Source organism: Aythya ferina (genome assembly GCF_964211825.1).
Source record: "Aythya ferina genome assembly, chromosome: 9".
NCBI lineage: Eukaryota > Metazoa > Chordata > Aves > Anseriformes > Anatidae > Aythya > Aythya ferina.
Window position 1 is genome coordinate 26,371,485 of NC_140305.1, and position 22,960 is coordinate 26,394,444.

The following is a 22,960-nucleotide window of genomic DNA, read 5'->3' on the forward strand; positions in this document are numbered from 1 at the left end:
AAATTGAATACGTAAAATTTCTCACGAGTATTTAAATACCTTGTTACTCTGAAGACCCCAAGTAATTAAGTAAGAAAATATTTTAAAACAGAGAATATTTCTAAAATTATTTCTTTTTATTAGCTTCGCTCTCCTAAAATGAGAAGATGGAATACTATTTGCACAAGGAGGAACAGGGAAGGTATCTGAGCTCTGAGGGACATTTAAATAAATATAACTCCACGTTCAAACCTTTTCAGCTAGTGAGGAAGATTAAACTGTAATAGCTCCGCTTTTAACATCCCTAATCCCCCCCCTCTCTCACCAGTAGATCAGTTGTTTGCACCAGGATACTTGATGAACAAATTGGATTTTAATATTTTCTGTCATGTTTTTTCCAAAGGCTATAAATCGGCATTTGGTGAATGAATAAATCCTATTGCCAGCTCTCAAAAATTTGCGTCCAGGCTATGATATCTAGGTCATCTTATTTCGGGACTCTGGTGGCACCAACAATAAATAAGGTTGTTAATTCAACTAAGGATATTTTAAGCTTTCTTTCTCAAAAGGAACTGCTGAAATAAACTGCTAATTGCTCAAGGCATACAGCACTTGCCTTAAACCCGTCAGCAAGTGGGCAGCCTCCCTTCCCAACAGCCTCAGCTTGCCCTTTGCGTTATCTTCTCCCTGCTCTGAGAGATGAAGGGTTAATTAACACTGTGATGACCACAGCACAGAAAACGTGGGAAACTTACAGCTGGTGGGCTGAGATAAAGATGACGATGGCACATCTGAAAGTGCATTGAGCTTAGCTGCTTGGGCATCACCACAGTGACCAAAGCTGGGAGGATGGCATTACACGAGCCCCAGTGTGTCCTAGAGCCTACTGCAGTCAGCCATAAAACACAGCAGGAGAGCACAAACATTAATGTTTCAATGAGATGAGGTCACTCTTCTGTGGTTTGTTGAAGAGTAATTTATACACTATTTAAAAAAAATAGCATAATCCTGATGTTTGTAGAAACACATTCACACATTTATGCACCCTCCCTGCAGTTGGTACGGAGCATCCCGTGCCAGCCTGAAATGGGGATGTTGCTGCAGAGTTTCAGACCTAACAGAAAATTTTCTGAAAATGATGCATGTCAGAACGTACATACATCCCTGCCTCATCTCCATGTACAGCTCTTATTTGCGTGGGCAGCAGCAGCCACTGTGCATGCGGATGATTAATGGAATGTGTAAAAAAATCACATTTGGTTGCTAGGAATGTCACACGATCTTAATAATTTTGGTCATAGTTTGTGTCCAAAGCACATTTCCACACACACTACTCCCTTTATAGCCAGTTGGAGCTCTGGGAATCCATCCCCCTCACTTTTAGTCTCATGCACTTGAGATCAAGATAGCAAAACACAGAGTTACAATTTCTGATTGGTAATATCCCTAATGTCCTGTTTAGTTTGGGTTCTGGTAAACGGTCACTGATTATATTACGTATTATGCTAATGTGCCATAAGATTAGGGGAAGTAGGCTATTCCCATGCTTGTCCTGATCTCATATAATATTACCCCCAAAAAATCCTTTCCTAGTGCATGTGCCCCTCCAGAAATGGAAACTGTTGTCACTAAAGTAATTGACGCACAGCACTTCTTGACATGTCTGCTTTTAATTAAAGCATATTTTAATTAAAAAAGGAGAACAATTTTAAGGGAATCTGTCTGCCAGATGGTGATCCCTAATTTACCTCAAATGTGTCGAATGCATCACGATTCGTTCCTGATTAGCTGAGGTTGGTCAGATGTGTAAAATTATGGTTCTGCTATGAAAAATAATTTGAAAAATCACCACTTCCCCGTGAAATGACCAGGTGGGGCTTTTCTTCCATTGCTTTCTGAGCTGTTTAAGAATTAATGGGAATTTTGACTTTGTCCTAAGACTTTTGGTGTGACGAATAACTGGTTCAGCAGCTAAGGATGCTGTGAGTCCTTTCCTCTCCTCATCTGCAGATTGGCAGATAATACATTAGTTATATTCCATTTAAAAAAATTGCAATGAACCAACTTAAATGTGACTTCAGCTTTTAAGACTTCAATAAAATATAAATACAGAACATATTTCCTCATATATCGTGTTTCTGCTTTGAAGTAATTTGTACAATTTCTACTTCTGGCCCATGGAGTTCACAACTTCAGCTCCAGCAAAACAGTTTTAAAGAAGTAATTGGAAAATCTGTGCAGCAATATGGGTGAATATTAGAAGGCTCCTCCCACTTTTACACACTTTCATTTCTGTCAGCTCTTAATTCTACATGCTCATTGAAGGGGAATGAATTGACTGCACCATACTGAAACAGCAAATCATGCACACAATGAGCATTAATGCTTCCAGCATGTAAAATACCCCTTACACATCAGTGAAATAGTTGCTTTATAAATTAAACTGAGAACCCAGCCATGATTTGGCACTATATTAGCAGATTATGAATTGCAATTTATTGCTGTGGCTGAAAGCCAGTCCAAAAACTCTCAAGTTTTGGATCACCCTCAGCATACTTCAGACTCTACTTTGCTCAGCGGGATGGCATGTGTAGATTTCCACTTTTTGGATTATAATAATTTTTTTTTTTAAACACCGGGAATTGAAGCTTATTACCTTGCCAGAACTGGTGCCAGTGCTGCAGCAAGGGGCCAGGATGCAATAAATGCTGGAGAGGCTACAAATCCCTTTGCTGCTCTGGTAAATACAGGCTTGAGAATTGGGCAGGATTAAGTACCATTAGGTTACAGGGAAACTCGCTGCAGTCACCACATAAACTCAAGCTAGCTTGAGAAGTTATTATGTTAGGGCGTAAATAATTCTTAAACAGATCTGACCACATGCATCGAGGAATTAGTGTTTTATGCGTGAGCAGGAGAATGGAGAGATGTGGGAATGGGACTGGGCTGTGAGTGGGTAAAATGCTGTTGCCTTTTAGCTTTCCTGCAGCTGTTATTTCTTCCTATGACTCTGCCCAAAACTTCACCTTAGCAGTAATTCACATAAGATATAACAGGTAGGAAAACAGATCTTCAATATCTTGATATTTGCCACTGCAATACTATATCTAAGGTTATTTGATACCTGAGACCCCGACCGTATAAGCCAGATCGCTGCGAGCATACACCACGTGCCCATCTTGGCAGTTTTATGGTCAGGGCATTGCTAATTACCTGACCCATTAATTTAGTGGTATTTACATATCTCTTGGATCCTTAATATTCAGCAGCCCCCTTGGAAAGAAGTGATGCTTTTCCAAAGCTTGATAGCTTCCTGTGGCACTCACCCAGCAAAGCAGAAAGTCCCTGCAGGGCAGGTGGCATTTAGGATTTCCAGCTCCCATTTCTTACCATGAAGATCATCCCCTTACACACTGCCGTGACAATACTTGGGAGCCAGCACAGTTCAGTACTGCTTTGCGTACTACTGTATTTCTTAGAGGGCAAGGTTTTCAGTTTCAAAACTTTTTAAATTTGCATTTCAAAGTAGCTATAAAATATGAATTCCAGAGCAAGGCATTAGCATAAAGCCATTCGGCATTATATATTCTGTCAAAAGCGCCAGGAAGAGTTCCACAACTATTCCATTTCCATCTGGCAACATCTTTCTACCCTGAATATTTGCATAAAATATTTCTGCAATAAAGAAAAACTATGAAATGTAAACTCTTTACATTATTTCCAAATAGATAACTTCCTCGCAATTGTATAAGCTGAGGAACCCTACTGCTGCAAACAAATGACTTCGCTCTTTTCTGACTATTTCAGAACTCTTTCAGAAAAAACACTCCCTTCTCTGTCTTGCACTGAAATGTCTGGCTAGATATTCTATATCTATAAGATTTTGGGGTTTTAAACCTATAAGAAATCAATGAAGAGAGGCTGAAAAATGTACTGATGTGCCACTGTTCACTGCTATTTGTATGCTCAGTCCTACCTCCAGCGCTGATTATTTGCAATTTAGGCTTGCCAAATTAGTGGGGCAAGTCAGTGCACAGTGTCATTTTTTCCCCTGGTAGTTAATCTATTGAATTAACCCTAAATTTTCACAGACACATCTTTGCAAGCTAACATTTAATCTGTTATTACCCTAAGTCACAGCAGTAGACTCTAAATACTGTATTTCCAGGGGACCCCTGTGCCACTCCAGCACGTGTACCCCACTCGTATTGAGGCAGGTGACCAGGCCTGGTCCCATTTTGGGGAGGAGTGAAGCTTAGCTCGGGCAGAAGCTTGCTATCACACCTTTTTAGCCAACAGTGATATGAGTACGATGATTGTAACAGTGGTGAAAAGGCCACAAGGCAGCAAGGTAAATAACAGAGGCGTTGCAGCGCTGCCTGGGAACGTCATTCACACTGATTCTGTTCAGAGCTTACTCTGACAAAAAGGTCGTGTTTGTTTCTGTCACAGAAACTAGGAATCTTAATGCAAAGCTTATTTTCTTTCTTCTAATACACACATTTACCTAATCCTTTCTATGGTTATATGATTATGTGCCAACTTCCTAAGAAAAGGAGGAAGAAAATGCAAAAAATAAAGTTTGTTTGTGTTTTGCACATCTTCATGCAGGTTATATGGAATAGGAAAACATCTTGCTCATGCAATCACAAATTACTTTTCTGCTATAAATAATTCTATTAAAATACAGCTACATTTTCCAACTCGTTACATCAAGGTTAATTCTCAAAAACTCATGCATTTTCATGCTTTAAATGAAGTTCCACAGAAATTAGACTTATCTCGGGCACAAGTTGTTATTTACCAAAGGAGATAAACACGCAGAGACACCCTCCCAGCTCCTTAGGGATGCCCTGGTTAATACAAACGCCTGAACTCAGATGAGTGTGGTGGTTTGGGGCCCGAGGGGACAGCTGACAGCATGTTTAAAACACACAGGAGGAGCCACAGAGCCAGCACAGTAAGAGTTCACTTTCAGAGAGCAATCAATCCATAATACCCAGTCAACAGCACTGCAGTAAAAGCACTGAGAGAGTTGGAAATATCGTGTATCCCTGCTGACTTTGCTGTTCAGTGACGAGGGCACATGCTAAACTACACCCTATACAGAATAAAACAACAGATGTGGTGTCAGACTTACATTCAAGTTCCTTTTTAGTCCCAATCAAGGGGGAAAACAGAAGAAAAACATGAGATTATGATACAAATTAATTTTAACTGCACCACCTATCGAGTCTAGCCTTGCACAAAATGATAATGGTAAGAATATATATAGAAATCCCTCTTTGAAGAGCCATAGTTGAGAATAAACCAAGACATCCAGGCCGAAACAAGCCTGCCCAGACGTGATTAATTCTGGCATGTCCTGAGTGAGCACTCCCTGCCAACCTACCTCTCTCAGTACAGCGCTCTGCTCGTGCTGATGCAATAACACGTTACGTGCAGTGAAGCTCAAGCATCCAGAAAGAGATCCCACCAATTCCCAGCACATTTCACGTGGCTGACATCAACTATTTGATCACCCAAGAGTTTCACTGTACAGCAAATGCTTAAGACAAAAGACAGTGATGCTGTAGAAGACCCAAACAATGCCCTTCAGTGATACTAGAAAATGAATGCATTGAAAGCCAGTGGGGCTGGCATTTTTATTTATTTATTTATATATACTTTTTTTTCAGTGAGAGGGATGCAGTAACAGCCTCCGATTGCTTTGGGATGACTACACAGAAACTCAACTCTTGTGCTGTGTGTGCCTCCTAACACATGAAATAATGCCTTTCTGTCCAAGTGAGAGCCAGGCCCATGGCATGGGGAGGCATGGCAGAAATACACTCCCAAAGACAAGGACGGCTGAAAGGACAGCGATACCACAGACAGTACTCAGCAACAAAGCTCTGTGGTTATGCCAAAGGCTGCGAGGGAAATGAAGTATGAACATTTAAAATTAAAGTATCTCTTCATTGACAAAATGTGAATATTCTTAATTTTCTGGATCATTAATCCTCCTTCTGGGAAGTCAGTTAAGAAACTTTGGGATTTTTTTACTGCTTCAAGTTTGGTTTGGGGATGTCTAATAACATGATGATTCAAGCTTGCATTTGCAGGTGATTTGTGCCCTCAAAAGCTTTTCCCAGAAGGGATCAAGAGTTTCTCCTGAAGGAAAGGTCACCACTAGTGCTCAAAGTACCAGCTGCAAAGTTTCCTCTCATTAAGGTTAAGGATCACAAAAGGATCTTCTTCATTAGAAGAGACTAAAGAAGTTACTGCAGATATAATTAGCAACTAAGTACATTTGGATTAAAAATATTGGATGGAAAAGGAAAACATGAACTGTGAGTGGTTTGTATGTGCAAAATCTAAGTTTTTCTGAGCCTCACTGGTTCCTATCATGCTGTCTTAGAGAAAATTTGTGTCTCAATGAAGGTCTGTTTGTTGTTGTTGGTGGTGTTTTTTGTCAAACTCAAGAATGTTATGAAGTGGAAAAGGACAGACAGAAATCAAGAGTCTCCTGACAACCAAGGTAACTCAATCTCATGAAGTACTCACTCAAAAATTAAAATGATCTCAGAACAAAGTATAGAAAATATCTTACCATCAGGAAGAGAAACAACACAATGGGCACCAAGAGGGCAAGAAGCCACACCAGGATTTCCACTGATGCTGTCTACAGCATTTTGCCTGTCTTTGGTAGAGAAGTCATGGTCATCATTTGCACCACTCTGCATGATGCCAAATACAGTTCCAGAGGAAAACCTCTAACTTCTCCATAGCATCTCCATGCTGCACTTCACTTTCCTTACAGGTAGGAAAGCTGTTTCTGAAATTTGGCTTCAAGATTCAGTCTTTGGATTTTCACTCCAAGTTTGGAAATTAGTTTACAGCAGACAATGTAAATAACGAGCACTCTGGGCTGCTGAATTACCAGAAATGTGGGCAGCAGCTTTTTACAAGTTAGAACAAACATCTCTGCATTGTAGAAATATACCATGAAGTTAGCATGTAAAGTATTACCACATGTTGATCTACTTATAGTTCACCATTGCACTTATTTTACTTAAAAATAAAATTACAAAGAAGGGTTTTATTCCTGCATGCAAAACCTTAATTTCCTTTCCATCCCCAAAGTGCTCTTTAGAACAATATACTCCTTTTACTCCTCACTAAAATGGTAATATTTTATCCAACAGGCAGCACAATATCTAAGACTTCTGGACACTATCATAGTCAAATACAATAATATGATATTCTTCTTAGCTCCTCAGAGTACCAAAGTCATTTTATTATTTTGAAGATGGTTTGAAAGCATCTTAACTACATCTTTATTGAAACAACATAAATGTCTTTAGAGTTATCTTGGTGCAAATGTATCAAGAACACTCCTGAAATTCCTTGTTATACCTTATACCTGAAAATCTATTTGAAACGTATTCTACTGTATTGAATTTCTGTCTGAAACATCTGATTTAGGCAGCTGATAGAATATGGCAGGTGCCCCATTCATTGCGTTATCATTTTATACAGTCTGTCTGTAAAAGCCCCAAGAGAAGGATGTACTGTCTGTCCATGAAAAATAACCCACTGTCTGTGGCTTATGGGAACAGCAATAGAATTTTAAATACCTTGGAAAGACCAAAGCTCAACCATTTACATTATTCTAGCAGCATTTTTTGAGCTGAATGGCCATATTCAATCTCACAATGAGAGGAATAATGCAATTAAACCAGCACCATAATGAGGAACTGGAAACATGGGTCTTCGTTTGAAAAACAAAAGCTTCTAAATTCTGAAATAATGAAGTAACATGACTGCTGCACAAGATGTGAGGAATGCATTATTAGACAGAGCAGTAAAATGTCAAATATAATATATATAGCAATATTCTAGAGTTTAGCTATGTCTCTTTACATACCTTGTACCCATGTATCTCCTGATGTTAACTGCTCAGTTTTGCTGCCCCTGCAAATGCCCTGGTCCAACAGGAGAAACGTTGTTTAATTAAATGTCCCTAACAAGGGACAATTAGAGAGATCCAGGCCTGCCCTACATAAGAGCTGTCTGACAGGCAGGTGGGCTGAGAGCTGGCATGGCTAACCCAGCAGGCAACATAGGCCTCTGCGAACAGCAATGTGCAGGATGGGATCCAAGTGAAAGGGTAAGATGCTAAAAAAGATAAAGCCACCCCAAAAGGGCAGAATGAAATCTAAAATATCAGAAGACACCCCTAAAGTTTCCTGCCTTTTGGAGGAAACCAAGAGCTTGTGTCATCAGCCTGAGTATGGTTTTAGGTCACTTGGCCATCATCAACAAAATGTCACAGCCCCCTGTGCCCCCATTACCCCTACATGCTGCTGCTTTCCACGCTGGGGAACTGCATGGTGTACATGGCATAGTGGCTGTATGTATGGGGTGGAGGGGATGGAGCCAAAATTTATCCTATTGAAAGCCACGTCATCTGTGACAGCATATCCATGACAAGTGTTAGCGAACCAAGGAAATTAGGTGATAATTTCATATCCTATATCCACAATATCACTTCTCAAACAAAACAATGACCAAATACATCAGAAAATTGTACCTTAATCCATTTAAGTAAAAAGTTATTACCTCAGAAAGGCTCTGCTCACAAGCCTATTACTATTGGCACCCAGTTGTGCAAGAACTCATTTTTGAAATGATTCTCTGCTGCACATTAGTGGCACAGAGGAATAATGTATGATCATTTTTAATAGAAAAACTGACAGACAGTCTGGATCAAGCTGATTTTATAAAGTAATTTGTTCTTGGAATTTGACCAACGGAAAAATGGATAGATAACATTAAGAGGTCAACCAACCAAATAGCAATTTACACTTAACGAATTCAAGTTATGACTAAGATTGGATAATTCCTGCATGGAAAGTTTATGCATCATCTTAATGTTAAAATTAAGACCTTTTCAAAAGCACTGAGAGCTCCTAAAACGTTGTTCCTACAAAGTCAATCTGTGCTCAGTTAGGCTGGGCTGGGGCCAGCCGATCACCTCTGCTGCTCTCTGTGCCACTTGTCATGAATGTAGCACAGCCACATTTGGGCCGTGAAGCTGGAGGCATGCTGAGCTGCTCAGCAGTTGGCAGAGCTGCCACATCTCCCCGAAATCAGCACCCTTCTGGCCTGGGCTTACCTCTGCAGTGCGCGGAGCAGATGGGAAATGAATCACCGGCAATGAGGCACTTCTCCGCTGCGCTGAGTTTGTCCCTGCTAACATTACAATGGCTTTCCTTCCAGTGGGAAATAATTCACTGCTTGCAGAGAAATTACCTAAGAAAATAAGGGCTTTTTCCTTAAATATATTCCTTTGGCAGAACCGTTCAGCACATTCCTCCTCCCAAAATGTCATATACGTCTTACTAATGAACTTTAGCTGACCCTAAGAAGTTATTTCGTATGCGTAAGCAGTAAAGCTGGCTCAAAAAATGCAGTTACTGAGATAGATTTAGAATCTCCTGAAGACCAGGACAGTGTTTGCTATTTGGTTGCTTAATTTTGTGACAGTGATAGAAACAGCTAACATCGTTGGTATTTATTCAGGTAAAAATACACCTGCCCAGTATATTTCATCTAAGATTTATTTTATGAGCAGAAATAACTACTCTCTACTTTGGGAGGTTATAAGCTGAATTCACTTGGAAAGATACGCTCTTCTTTTTTAATAGACACCATTAAAGTGATGCTGCCACATTTCAGTGTTGATATAGCCACTAATATAATGTAGATCTGTCTCTGACTATTCCAACAGGCTTCTCCCTACATATTAATAAGTTTGTATTACATGTATTTTATATATTTAATTCCTTCTGGTCCTGCTAATCATGACAGCATTGCCTGTTACTTAAAGTTTTGTCTGTGGGAATTGATCTGGCTGGTCTCTCTCCTGTGCTGCAAGGTGTGGGAAGGGCCAGGGCACTCTGGCTGGGGTTTGGCAGGGCCTCTTCTGCCCCAGCACATCCTCAGAGCTGGGGTTAGCATGTTCTGTTGTATTCCCTCCTCGTCCTTGCCTGGCTCCTGAACTGCCACTGAAACCCAGGGTACCCAGCTCTCAGAAAGTGGATTATAAGTGGGGATAAATCAGATACTGTAGTTAGCATTTTTCTCTAATTCTTTGGCATAGAAAACATACATGAAGCATTCAGCCTTACTTTCTGAAGTGCCAAGTTCTAAAATAAACTTGCTATTTTTAAAACGTATCAATACCAAACATGGTAAACTTGTTGTTAGATGTCACACCAAATCCAGCCAGTACACTGGGACAGGTTTTAATTCTTTCAAGCAGCACGCCCCTGATGAATATTCCTGAAGAAGCGTAGTACAGAAATGTCTTGTTAGACATTTTGTCATCAGCTGAGATCATTTTTGAATTGATTTTGCTGCTACTAAACTGAAACGTATCAAATTGACTAACCACATCAATAGTCAACATTCAATATACACACACAAAGAAAAAGAAATCTATTGGCATTCTGCTACCACCAGCAGAAACAGATTGAGATGGTCCTTTTGTATCAGAGCATTAAAAAGCCCCAGGGGAAATTACTTGTAAGAGCATTAGATGTACATGTAACAATCTGGAATGACTTTGTGTGTACACATATATAAACCAACACGTGGCAGGAGCTATTTCTCCATAAAATGCCCGTTCAAAAGATAAATGTCATGTTAGGCCAGAAGCATCGTGTAGACTCTCTTGCATTCAGGGCTAAAATTATCTGAAGCAAATTAAAGGAATTGAAAATAACATTGGTTTCCATGTTCACTTAATTTCAAATGTTATCTTATAGCCCACACCAGCACTAATGATTCTCACAAAATCATCAAATATTTGATTTCTAATTAATCCCTTTTCTTTTCAGTGCTGGATTTGTCTTCCTGATCTTTAATTACATTTCCATCTATGTTATTCAACAGCAAATGCAAAGATTTGCATTCTTACATTCTACAGAAATCACTTTGTAAATGTTTATCAAAGACAGCTCCTTTTCTCTCTTGCTGCTCTCAGATTCACAAAGCCAGCCTTATAGACACGAGACACTGCTCTCCATAATAATGCTCCCTTTCCTTTTATGCCTATCTTTGTAAACACAAGGCATTGCTTGTTAGGATTGCACTTGCTTAAATAACTTGATATTCCCCTTCACCTCTGCTGTCTTCTCATCACTTCTACATGTGTAAAATGTGCTTCTGTAACCAGTTTCAGCATACGCCTGAGGAAAGTCACTGACTTCAGTTAGACAAGGAAATTCAGAATGATTTTTGGTTACTAATGTGGAACTCTAATTATGTCCATGTATTTATTAATGCATTACAGCGTACCCTCCTATTTATTTTTGAACAGGATACAAGGGCAGGATCGGTGTGTATTGCTTAAGCAGATGAAAGGAACAGAACAGAAAAGACTCCACAGAAAAAACAATTAGGGGGAAAGCATCAGCTGAGGGTCACCATTTCAATCAAGAGGGAGAACTTGTGGTGAAAGGACTATTTAGTTCCTGTGCTATAGTTAAATTAAGATAGAAAACATTGAGTTTCACACAGACGGAGGATGTAGCATGGGGTTACTGCACAGCTGTAGAAAGCAGAGAATGAGGTAGGGAATAACAGAAAGGGAGGAAAAATGGGAGGTGGAGGAATGAGGTGTGGCTAAGAAAAAGCAGTTAATTTCTGTAAACGTGGAAGAAAGTCCCAAAGACCAGATTTGATTAACCTGGCCTCTTCCTTGTTGCACCATCTTCAGTCAGTTATTAGAGCAGAGCTTCAAAGCATCCAAGGGACCCTAAGCTCAGGGGCCTGTACTGATCTATCTAGTAAAAACTACAAAGCTCCATGACTTATGTCGTCATGGCAGGGTACAAGTCCTGCATTGGAGCAGTAATTAAAATTCAGGAAGACACTAAGGAGCAGGATAGCACAGCCACAGCTGTGCTGGACAACTAGGGGAGTCAGCAACAGAGCTGAGAGGACCATTCAGTTTGTGTAACATCTGTTATGGCTTTTGTGCAAGCAAGAACACGGTGGCATCTGGGTTTGCCACTTCCCCCTTTTAAGCTACTGTTTTAACTACAGTATGTTGCAAATTCCTTTCAGATGGGATATAGCAGGACACATGAAAGTCTGCAACACACAAAAATATTTTTAGCCTCCAAAATGAGTGAAATGAACACTCAAGCAATCCACACTATAAATGGGAGCAATGAGACAATCTGTCTACAGGCCAGAGGGTCCAAACCACATCAGAAAGTTCAGGGTAGAAATATCACTACTGCAAGTCCTTTCTTTTAAATCTCAAAAGCACTATTTTGATCGAAGGCAGCTTTCTTTCGAAAATGCCTTGTTTAAAATTATGTCAGACAGGATGATGTACGATTTTCCGTCAGTGTGAGAAAAAAGCATGAATTCATGAACTGAAATAATCTCTTCAATCTTGTATGTTAAATTCCAGAAGGATTTTGGTTTAAATATATATGCAATTTTAATGTAAAAAGATCCCAACATCCATCTTCCAGATACAGGCCCTGGGGGCTGGACTCTGGCTACGTTAAGTCAAGAGGAGTTTTAAGGCTGCTGCGAGTGGAGGCTAGGTTTTACTTTAGACCTTTTTCTTGCTTCTAAATAGCACTGCATTGCAGTATACAAAGCCAAGATCACTTTAGCTAAAGGTGACACGATTTATAAATATATGATGTTATAAATTGTTCAGGACACTTTTTTTCCTAAGCCACAAGGGCGACAACTTCTAATAGAGCAAATTAAATTTGAAAACGCATGGCATTGTGCAAGACTTTTTTTTTCTTTCTACAAAACTTCATATTTCTGAACTCTCAGGCTACACTGCAATCCCAGATCACCAAAGGTAACCAGTAGTAAAACAAGGGAATATATATAGTCCAAGTGAGACTCAGGTTTTAAATGTGGCATGATAAAATAGCTAAAATAATAGGCTGATAAAATAGCTAAAAGGGAAGCTAACTGCTATAAAAGAGTTAAATAATTTTCAGTGATCAGCATGTGGTAACAGTCTAGCTGTTTTTTTTTTTTCTTTGTTCCATCTACAGAAGTTTGGAAGTTATGAAGAAAATGTTCTGAACTGCTGAATTTCTGGAGAGATACCCGCCCACACATTGTGAGTACTTGCACATTGTAAATTTTATGATTTAATGAAAAATAGTCACTTAAATTCTGCCCACAGTAAGTAGTTACAGATTTTACTAGTAAATCTGCACAAAAAGTTTACTATTCCAAGTCTGTAGTATATAAAATGATGTACGCACAAGATAAGTGGTAGAACCTAGCAAATCTGCACGTGCATGAGTATTAAAATAATATTAACAAACTTTTATACAGAAATCAAACACCTGTGTCTTTTTATTTTACAAATGATCCCTTACTCCTCCAACAATAGGCTTAATAAATTAGCTGCTAATTCTTACTAAGTGGAAATGTTTTTTTTTTTTTTATTACAGCCCAAATTCCCAAAGCTACAAGATAAGAAATTCAGACAGATAAGAAACTTAATTATGAATAAAATGAGTTGCAAACATTTGTTTGCAGTCGTCTGTATTATCTTTGATTCAATATTATGCTCCAAGTCTATTTCATTCCCATTATCTTACTGGCTCAGAAAGGCTGAGGTTGGAAGGCACCTCTGTAAGTCACCTGGTCCCACCCCACGCTCAAGCAGGGCTATGTGGGGCAGGTAGCCCAGGACCATGTCAGATGGTGTTTGAATATCTATAAGATATGAATATATAAGACATGTGGATTTGTTTTATGTTGCATTTGCAGCTACTCTAGCTTGGGGGGAGGGAGAAAAACCTTGGAAATTACTATCTGTGACTTCAACCTGTGGAAAAAGCCTAGAAAAATAACCACATGGTCACATTTGGAAAAGCAAGTTTCACGTGCTTATACCTCTAAGACAATTTCGTAATACACAGCAGCCTACAAAAGCACTGTGCTTTGGTAAGAAATGACTATTCTACAGAATCTATAATTTCCATCCTCAGGAATGTCTTTAGGAATGTGACATGGGAGGGCAAGCTCGAGGATGGAAGGGACGGGGCCGCTGTCCGTGGTGCTGAGCGAAGAATTAAGAAAAAAATCTTCATCTCACAGCAACTCCCTAAGAAGTCTGGATGCAGGTATGTCTCACACCAGCTTTCGCTCGTCTGTTGAGGATTATCAGGTTTTCTGTGGCTTTCACAGATTATGTCTTTGAGACTTTAGCGTTTGAAGAGACACGATGATATCACAAGAACAGATCATAACCACAGCCACATGCTCATGAAGACATATCTGGCATCATCATTTTTCCTTAGTAACTATATATACAGTTTATTTTTGTGGGGAAAAAAGCAGAAACATCGCCACACACCACACAAGAAGGTAAGTTTTGCTTCCTTTCTACACAGTAATAAGAAATAAAGAACATTATTTTCAAATCTATTAGTTTTGTTACTTCTATTTATTTTATTAAAAATAAAATGCAAAAGGGGAACAGAAGCAACTGAAGATTGTACAGTTACTTCTTTTGTACTCCTGATACAATAATCTAACAAGCGACTGACAACAGATCTTTTCCAACAGTAAGAAAACTGCCTGCACTGTGTACTACATACACATCGTTGGCAAATCCCTTCTTTGTGGCCTACAAAGCAGTAGCCTAAGAGGAAAAGTGTTTCCCTTCTCACCACTCAAGCCGTGTCCTTTCTCTGTCATTCTGCCCATTATATCTGTTCTCTGCTGGGTGGCAAGCCCAAGGGAACACTGTGTACCATAGCACAAACACTCTGAGTTGGCCTCATCACTTTTTTTCCCCAATGTCAAGAATGATTTATCTATTTGTACACAGAAAGCATGACCCATTACCTGATAATTTGATCTACCTGAAAGGTTCTTGTATTAAGAGGTTAGTAAGCGTTCTGGCAGGAGTCTAGGGAGCTAACAGTGTTTTCACTGAGCACACGAACATGTTTTAAGACAGTGACGGCCTTTGCAATAGTCCTGGTGTGGCTGGCCAAAGTAGTTTATGACAAAGGAGCAAGCCAAATGGAAAGAAAAAAAAAAAAGAGAGAGAGAGATCTGTTCTTGTATCAGGTAGGACTTTACTAATATATAATTGGTATAAATTATGGGTGAAATCAGCAGAGTCAAAGCCACATAAGAGCAGGTTAGCAGACACTTAGGTAATTTGGTCTGACATTTAAAAAGAGAATCAATTTATTTGAAACATGAGATGAAATCACACAGTGAATGCTCACAGATCTTTATCCTCTTAGGTTTATCTCCAAAATACTAAAAAGTGAAATTCTAGACTTCATAAACTCTACAATGGCTATAAAAATGTTGTAGTGGCAGTTATAAGCAATGACACAGAAGGCATTCGTTTGTCTTTCAGTGGTTTATGGTAGCTTGCATGACCAAATAGTAGAAAATTGTCTATGCCTTTGATATTTAAGTTCACCATTTCCTGCCCAGTCTCAGCCACATGTAAGTACTGATACTTTTGGGTTAGAATCATTTTACCCAGTTGTAGGTTTGATCACTAAGTACACTGTTTTATTATTTTTTCTACATATCCGATAGGGGATTGTTACTGCCTTTCATTGTGCCCTGTTTTATTATGTCTTGCATTACATCCCTGAGTCACGGCAGATGAACGCATGTTAAGTTTTAACAGACATACGTGTAGACTGGATTTGAGTCTCAACGAAAAATTATTTAAGTGACAAATTATTAGATCATATCTAGTGTACTTAAGCAAAAAAATGACATATATATATACTCCCAAAGTAATTTTTCATAATAGTAATCATTCATTTTGCTCTTTCAGTCACTACATCCCAGAAAAGTAGTACTAATCTTCCTGTTTCTTAAACTATTTCATCCATAAATACGTTTACTGCAATTGTGGAGGCAGCTAGCTGAACCAAAACAAGTTCAAGCACATCAATTCATTGATATCATAATTAATGATTTATCAAGCTTCTGAATCTTAGACACACACAATTAGGTTGTCTGCCTGGGCTGAAATGTGGTAACCACAGCCAGCAGCGCTAAACTACAACTTTTTGAAGCCACATACATTAGAGATTGATGAATCAGTCCATACATAATGGATTGATTACAGGGCTGGCAACTCACAGTGGCAAGAGACAAAGCCCACTTGCCAGCTATCTCCCATCATATGAAAACTGCAAACATGGAAGTTGTGGTATCTCACAGAGTTTTAATGATTAGAAATGAATTAATGTCAGCATATCAGCAATGCCCAGCGCGCCCGCACTGCATCTGCCAAGGCTCAGGCCAGCGTTGCAAATTTTACCTCGCCACAACTTCTGGTCCCACGTTCTGATACAAACAGACATTTGGTGTGCACAGCTTCAATACCCACCCTGCTGCAGTAATTTGCATTTGTTAGCCCATAGGATAACAATTTCTTATTTTATGGACACGAGATCCTTCCTGGTTTTCATTATTCAAGTAGATGACTACTTTTTTTGCCACTGAAAATACAGCTGAGGACCCAGCAAACAGAGCACTGGGAGGCTTGTGGTGAGAATGGAAATGGAAAACCAGGATTAGATTTCAGCTGAATTAAGTGGCTCTGTTGTGACAGTGGTTTCTCAAAATACTTCATAAATTTCTCTCTCCCATCTGTATAACTGCTTATTGCTAACATATTTTGGCATGTTAGTTTTGGCATAGTTGCTTTCTGCCTTTCTAGAAAAGAGAAGGAAAACCTCCCCAGAGGGTCCAGGTTTCATTTTGACTTTCTCCCTCCTCCCAATATTTGCTTGGGAGACTCCATACCGCTCAGCACAGTGCACTTTTACACAAAAAAACTAACCATAAGAATATTTCTTAGAGCACCAGCAACACTGCTTATGCAAAAGAAATGGAGCTGTAATGAGTTTGCCCCATTTCTCAAAGTCCTTGTTCTGGAATGTAGGCCAAATTGAGGACTTGGCAAATGGATTGGTAATTTCCTCACTCTGCTCACCTGCTTCCAGCTCAGATTTTCTAAATATGAAACTTCAAGAGAGTGCAGAATTACAGACAGGTCCAGCAGTTGTTTTTCTGCTCAGAAGTTTCTTTCTCCTTCCTCAGTTTACCTTATGCTAGAGCAGAAAACATAACTCACAGTCCAAATGGAGCATTTAATTCAGGCCAAGTCTTTTTATTTGGGTAAGACAATCAATTACTCTCCCATCCACATTTCAACAGCTCAAGGTTAGTTGTCCCTGCTTTGTTCTGGCCTTATGCCTGCCCTGCCCGAAACCTGACAGTGTCAATACCTGGGCTGACAAAAAGCCTCAGGAATTACAATAGTCAAGGACACGCTAAATGGACTGGGTTTCCTTGGCCTTCAGCAATGGTCCCTGATTTTTCAAAGGTTATTGGCACTCAGCACTGGAAAAGTGTAAAACAATATCGCCGTCTGCCTTTGCATTAAATGGGTGTGATGCAGAAGTGAGAGGATAACTGTGTTAGTGCCAACTAAGCAGCGACGCTAGTGTTCCAGCTGCTTTTTTCAGACAAATATGTAACTTCCTGATGTACTCATTTTCCTGAAAGACCTGAAAGCATCGAAAACACAGTTCGCCAAAGGCGGCTGCGGATGGAGAAGCCCTGAAAGCTTCCACGAGGCTCCTGCGCTGGGTTTGAGGGACCTCTTGTGGTGGCCGAGCCGCTCCAGCGGCAGAGAAAAGCAAAACCCACATCTATTTCTCTCATTACAGCAGCTCAGCCCGTTTAATACAAGAGACATCAGCGCATAGCCCAATATTGAGACATAGTTTATCATCCCCGCCTCCAGCTATGAACACGAAGCATCTAAAAATAAAGCAATGCTCAGTAATATTTCAGCAAATGTTTTCAAATCCAGTGCAGCCCACCTAACTGCGAAATCACAAAAACAATGGCAGCTGGAAACAGTTCGCCTAGCTTCAGTTTTAAACTGGGTAACTCAGAAAGTGGAGGCAGAGTTAAACTACCAATGACCACCTCCTTGTGCAGAGGCTTCAGCTTCTCTCAGAACCCCGCTAGCAATGATTTCTAGACTTTTTGTGAATTTGGAAGCCATCAAGCACTGCCCCGTGACTGCCAACAAAGCTTCACGTAACTGACCACCATGCACTCGTAGCAAGGACCCAAAGCACCCCCGCTCACATCCATCCTGCACAGCCCATCCAAATGGTGCCATCTATCTTCTTTTATTTATTTGTCTAACACGCACCGCGGAAAATTTTATCTCCTGTGTTTTTATGAAATTATTGAATTATTTTCTGCACTCTGGTCCACAGCTTCCTCAAAACTGATGTATTCTATCTCAAAGCTGAAAGCAACATTTATAGAGTCTATATCTCTCTGCTGATTTATTGACTTGAAAATCCCCCTCCTGGGACAGTCACAAAGCCACATAATATGTTCAAAAATTGGCTTTATATTTGGATTTCCAGTTTAGAGTCACTGTATTAAGAGAACTACAGCCTGCAGCCAGTTGCCACCCAATGTGCTAGGTGGTGTATTTCTTCCAAAAACAAGTTTAATTTTTAACCCCTAGAGCAACTTCTCTATATCTCTTTTAGTAAAAACAAAACAATGTCAGAAACTATGTTGATTTGCTGGAAAAACAACTTGCCACATATTGCTGAGATCTATCTCCCAGTTACACAAGCCCAAAGCATGGTCACACATTCAACTGTGCCTGAAAGAGTCACATCACTTGCACGTTCATTTGAGACACTACTATTGCTGTAAAAGTCCCTTCTGAATGCTTAGCCAACAATTCAGCTTTCATTTACCCAAAGCCCAGGAGCCCAGGAAAAAGGAGCAAATAGGAAGACGCGCCCAGACTCGGCACTCACCGGTGTGCTGCTGTCGGAAAAGGTGTTCATGCTGATGGACCTGCTCATCTTGTCCGAGGACAGGGAGGGCGGTGAGGGGCTGCGCTTGTCCAGCTGCTCGTGGTGCAGGTCCTGGCGCTGCAGGTATTCACGCCATGCTCGCTGGATGCTGGGGCGAGCACCAAGCACAGTGTTAGGGGGGGACGCAGCAGCGAGATCAGTTTAAAATACATATTCTCAACCCAAGAGGTGTTTTTTTGTGGTTTTATTTTTGTGCACTTTGTTTTCGTATTTGGGAAATTATGACACACAGCTACCCTTTGTTAGCCACTACTAGCAGATCTTGAGATACTCGTTAAGTGGAAGCAAGTCTTTATTTCAAATCCTTAAACTCACAGAAGTGATTTAAATCTGAGTCTATGCTTAGCGCAGCAATTCTCTTACACCTTGCAAACAAAGAAAAAGGAAACGACTTGCTTAAAAGAGTGAACAGCTTTCAAAATCTTTTACTTACACCAGCTTTCAGCACTGCAACACAGCCCTGGTTGGAACTTCAGCATCTTTCACAACCGGCTCCCTCCTGCAGTAGCTGGGGACCCCAAACCTGCCCCGTTCACTGCTCTGGCCACCTCCCGAGTGCCTGGGCCAGCAGGGAGCCGCGGCCAGGCTCAGCAGGTGGCAGTGCGGGATCACAGAATCACAGTCAGTCATTAGGGTTGGAAAAGCCCTCCAAGATCATCTGGTCCAACCGTCCCCCTACCACCAATGTCTCCCACTAAACCCTGTCCCCAAGCACCACGTCCAGCCTTTTCTTGAACACCCCAAAGGACTGTGACTCTACCACCTCCCTGGGCAACCAGCCAAAGCTTTTTAAAGAAACCACATCTTCACACCTCAAGCATTTATACTTTGCATTGTCTCAGCTCCATGTTCCACTGCAAAATATAATCAAGCAGTATTTACGTGCACTTTCCATTTTAAAGCATGAGAATAAGGTGTAGCTACCCCTCCCAAAAGCTCTCTGAAAATCTGTTCTTTCATCAGCCTTAAATTGGCATGACTAAAAGACACTGGCTGGATCTTAATTTGAAACTTCTTGTCCTTTAAATATTTTAACACAGCATTAATATTTTAACCACCTTTACAGCAAGTTAGCTGTAGTTTTCAACTGGAAGTGAACTTCAGCATGCGCTGCAGCAAGGCATGCAGCTCTGTGCAGCACTACACCTGGGCCTGTCGTCTCTGAATTTTGCCACTGAATACTCTGGGGATTCAGCATAAAGGCATTCATATTGTTGAGGCAAGTGCAGCCTTGTTTATAGCTTTCTGCTGGGAAGACCAGCAGCAAAAGCAGAGAGCTCTGATGGACACCTGGGTATGTGCTAATTTATATCCCTGGTATTGCCACCTGTCCTGACCCAGCACAGACAAGCCTTTTAGAATAACTGACCCTACAATAAACTATCAAAAACACAGGGAATGTTTTACAAAGGATAAAATGATGGCACTTGGGAAGCTGGAGGAGTTTCTTACTGTCAGGTGTGCGCCGTGGCTGAGTGCTAGCTGCTGCCTTGCTTTACAGCCAGGAGCTTAACCACCTTCCTGAACTGATGCTTTTATATACTTAGAGTTACACAGAAATCTGGGATGGACACAATCTGGGTTCTGAGGTTTAGGAATCTGACAAACCCGGCTGCATTTAAATGCAGAAACCCCATTCTTGGTCACTTACATTTTCACTTTTGATTCCAAGGGCTGTAAGTTGATGTGATACTTTTCAATATTATTTTCTTCATCCATGGCAAGCTGATGGCTATGAAAAAGAAAAGAAAATGGGTTTAATGCATCTCAGCATGACGCTTTTGCAATCACTGTGAATTAATTCAGAAAATTTGACAAGCCCATACAAGAGCTGCTTATTTTAAAGTGTTGCTGTCTTTGGGGAAAGGCATCTGGGTCCCCGTGTCCAGCTCCACTTGGCTGTTAACAAAAAGTAGGAATTTGGACCCACTTTCCAGATTGAAGCCTCCCTGAGTCCTTGCAGATTTCTGCACTAAACCCTCCAGATGCCAGCTCCAGAGACAGGCACACCCAGCAAAGAAGCTGCTGCTGCAAATAAAAACACTGGCAAATATAGTGGATATTCTTGCTAAATTAACTTGTATCCCTTGGGCTACATTCAGAAAGCTGGAGAGTAAAATGGAAGGTAACAATGGTAATGCTGGTAGCAAATGAATTACATCAGCAAAAGCCATACAAGAATATGAAGAAAAAATTCTTTGTAATAAATGATGACCAAGGAATCAGTGCTGCAAACTGTTTTGAGAAAGCAATTTTAAAATGCTAGGAGATAAAAATCAAACACCTTGGGGCGCTGCTTTGGATGGGACTGGCAACATGAATGAAAGGCCTTTGCATGGAAATTTGCAAGATTAGACCCCAACCTGTGGAGTTTTTTTGAGACTTTACTGGACACTTAATTACATCACTCAATCAGCAACAGTTTTCAGAAATTATCCTCCTGTAACTAAAAATAAGAATTGTTTATGGAATAGATGCAAAATCTTGAATATTCAGTATATTACCTAGTGAAAAATAATTACAGCAAACAGACCTCAGAGAGGGCGTGTTGCCTTATGGAAATCATTTCACTTTACCACATGCGAGATATGGCAGAAACCACACAGTTACCTTTGAAGCAAGTATTTGCCATCGTTGACCTGTTCCAGGGTGTTCTGGAGCCTTTTGAGTTCTTCCTACAAGAAGAGAAAAAAATGTTTCAATGTGCTTGTGGGGTGCCCTTGGCTGACACCAGAGATTCTCCCTGGAGCTCCCACCGCCGTGTTCCCTCAGGTAAAGTCTGCAGGGCGAGCTTCCCAAGCCACGAATCCAAACCAGCTATGCAGAAACCAAGGCATTTATCAGTACATCCAGCACTAACTTTGAAAGAAAATATCAGACCTACAAAGACAACAGGCAGGGAGAAAGAGGAAAGTGTTCTTCCACGTGTTAGGTGTGTGGCTGCTCTGATTTGGGAGGAGATGGTCTTGGTAAGAGGCAAGCAAGCACCAGCTTACTGACAGGCACTTCTCTTTGTTCTGCAATCAAACTGTATTCAATTGCATAATTAAGAGTGTCACCAGCTGAGATTTACAGCCTGATATCTTTACCAGGCTATTTGCATCAGATCCTGTTTCAACAGAAGAGCTGCCACTGACTGAGCTGCATAGCTGGGGTTCCCTGCATCCAGGCTATGGGGCCAGCACAAATCCCCTCATGAATTTCAGCACAGATGTAGGGCTTAAAAAACTAAGTTGTGTCTGACTGGCAGGGCTTTGCTGTTCAGAAGGAGTAGGAATTGAGGGGTGGGGGAGATCTGTAATTGACCTAACATTGAAAAAATGTGGTAATTACTGATAAAATGCAATAAAAATAATTACAAATAAATAACAATGGTTTTTAAAGAAAGCAGGCACAAACACAGAATTCTAAAAGCAGACTCTATTCCATATTAAATTGTTTTCCTGTTACTGAAACACACCTGTGGGCCACCAAGGTGGCTCATAGCAGGACGGGGAACGCCAGGCCACGTGGCAGAGCTGCTTTCTGCAGCGCTGGCTTGGCTTGCTCCCAAAGCCACGGGTGGAGGGGGCTGCCTGCTCCATTCCCACCCAATTTACTCATAAAGGTGCATCTCTGCCCTGGTCATAATACATAAAAGAAATGTATCGCTCAAGAATTTCCAAGGGACAGCACTGCGGCTTTTTAGCTGTGTTAAAATGATGCCAGGAGACCAACAGCTTGCAGGCAGAAGTGGGATTCTTAGGGAGGCTGGGCGTATGAAAAGGAAAAAATGAGCGTATTTTCACCTTGTATAGCTCATCTGACCTGGGGATGAATCCAACATTTTTGCTTCCAATGAGACCATTGCTGTCTCTAGGGGCCCAGCAGATCAGCCAGCACTACTGCCTGCTTTCTCAAATACAGCTGATTTTGTGAAACAGAGAAATTTTACCTGGTGCTTTTTAATCTTGTACAAGGTTCTGCGCCATTCGACATGAAACGAGATCACAGTTGGTAGCTGATTTACTCCTAATGCAACT

General features: G+C 40.6%; 1 protein-coding gene across 1 annotated transcript in view; it reads right to left on the bottom strand.

The window, feature by feature from the left end:
• LOC311441640 (schwannomin-interacting protein 1) overlaps positions 1–21,880 on the bottom strand; it is a 95,423-nt gene extending 73,543 nt beyond the window's left edge. The window contains exons 1-4 of the mRNA XM_084529995.1: positions 21,823–21,880; positions 21,549–21,613; positions 20,590–20,670; positions 18,879–19,026 (exon numbers count right to left, since the gene is read on the bottom strand). Coding sequence (XP_084386121.1) covers positions 18,879–19,026; positions 20,590–20,657 — 216 coding nt within the window. The 5' untranslated portion in view covers positions 20,658–20,670; positions 21,549–21,613; positions 21,823–21,880. The remainder of the gene's footprint in view (positions 1–18,878; positions 19,027–20,589; positions 20,671–21,548; positions 21,614–21,822) is intronic.
• Between the last annotated feature and the right edge of the window lie 1,080 nt (positions 21,881–22,960).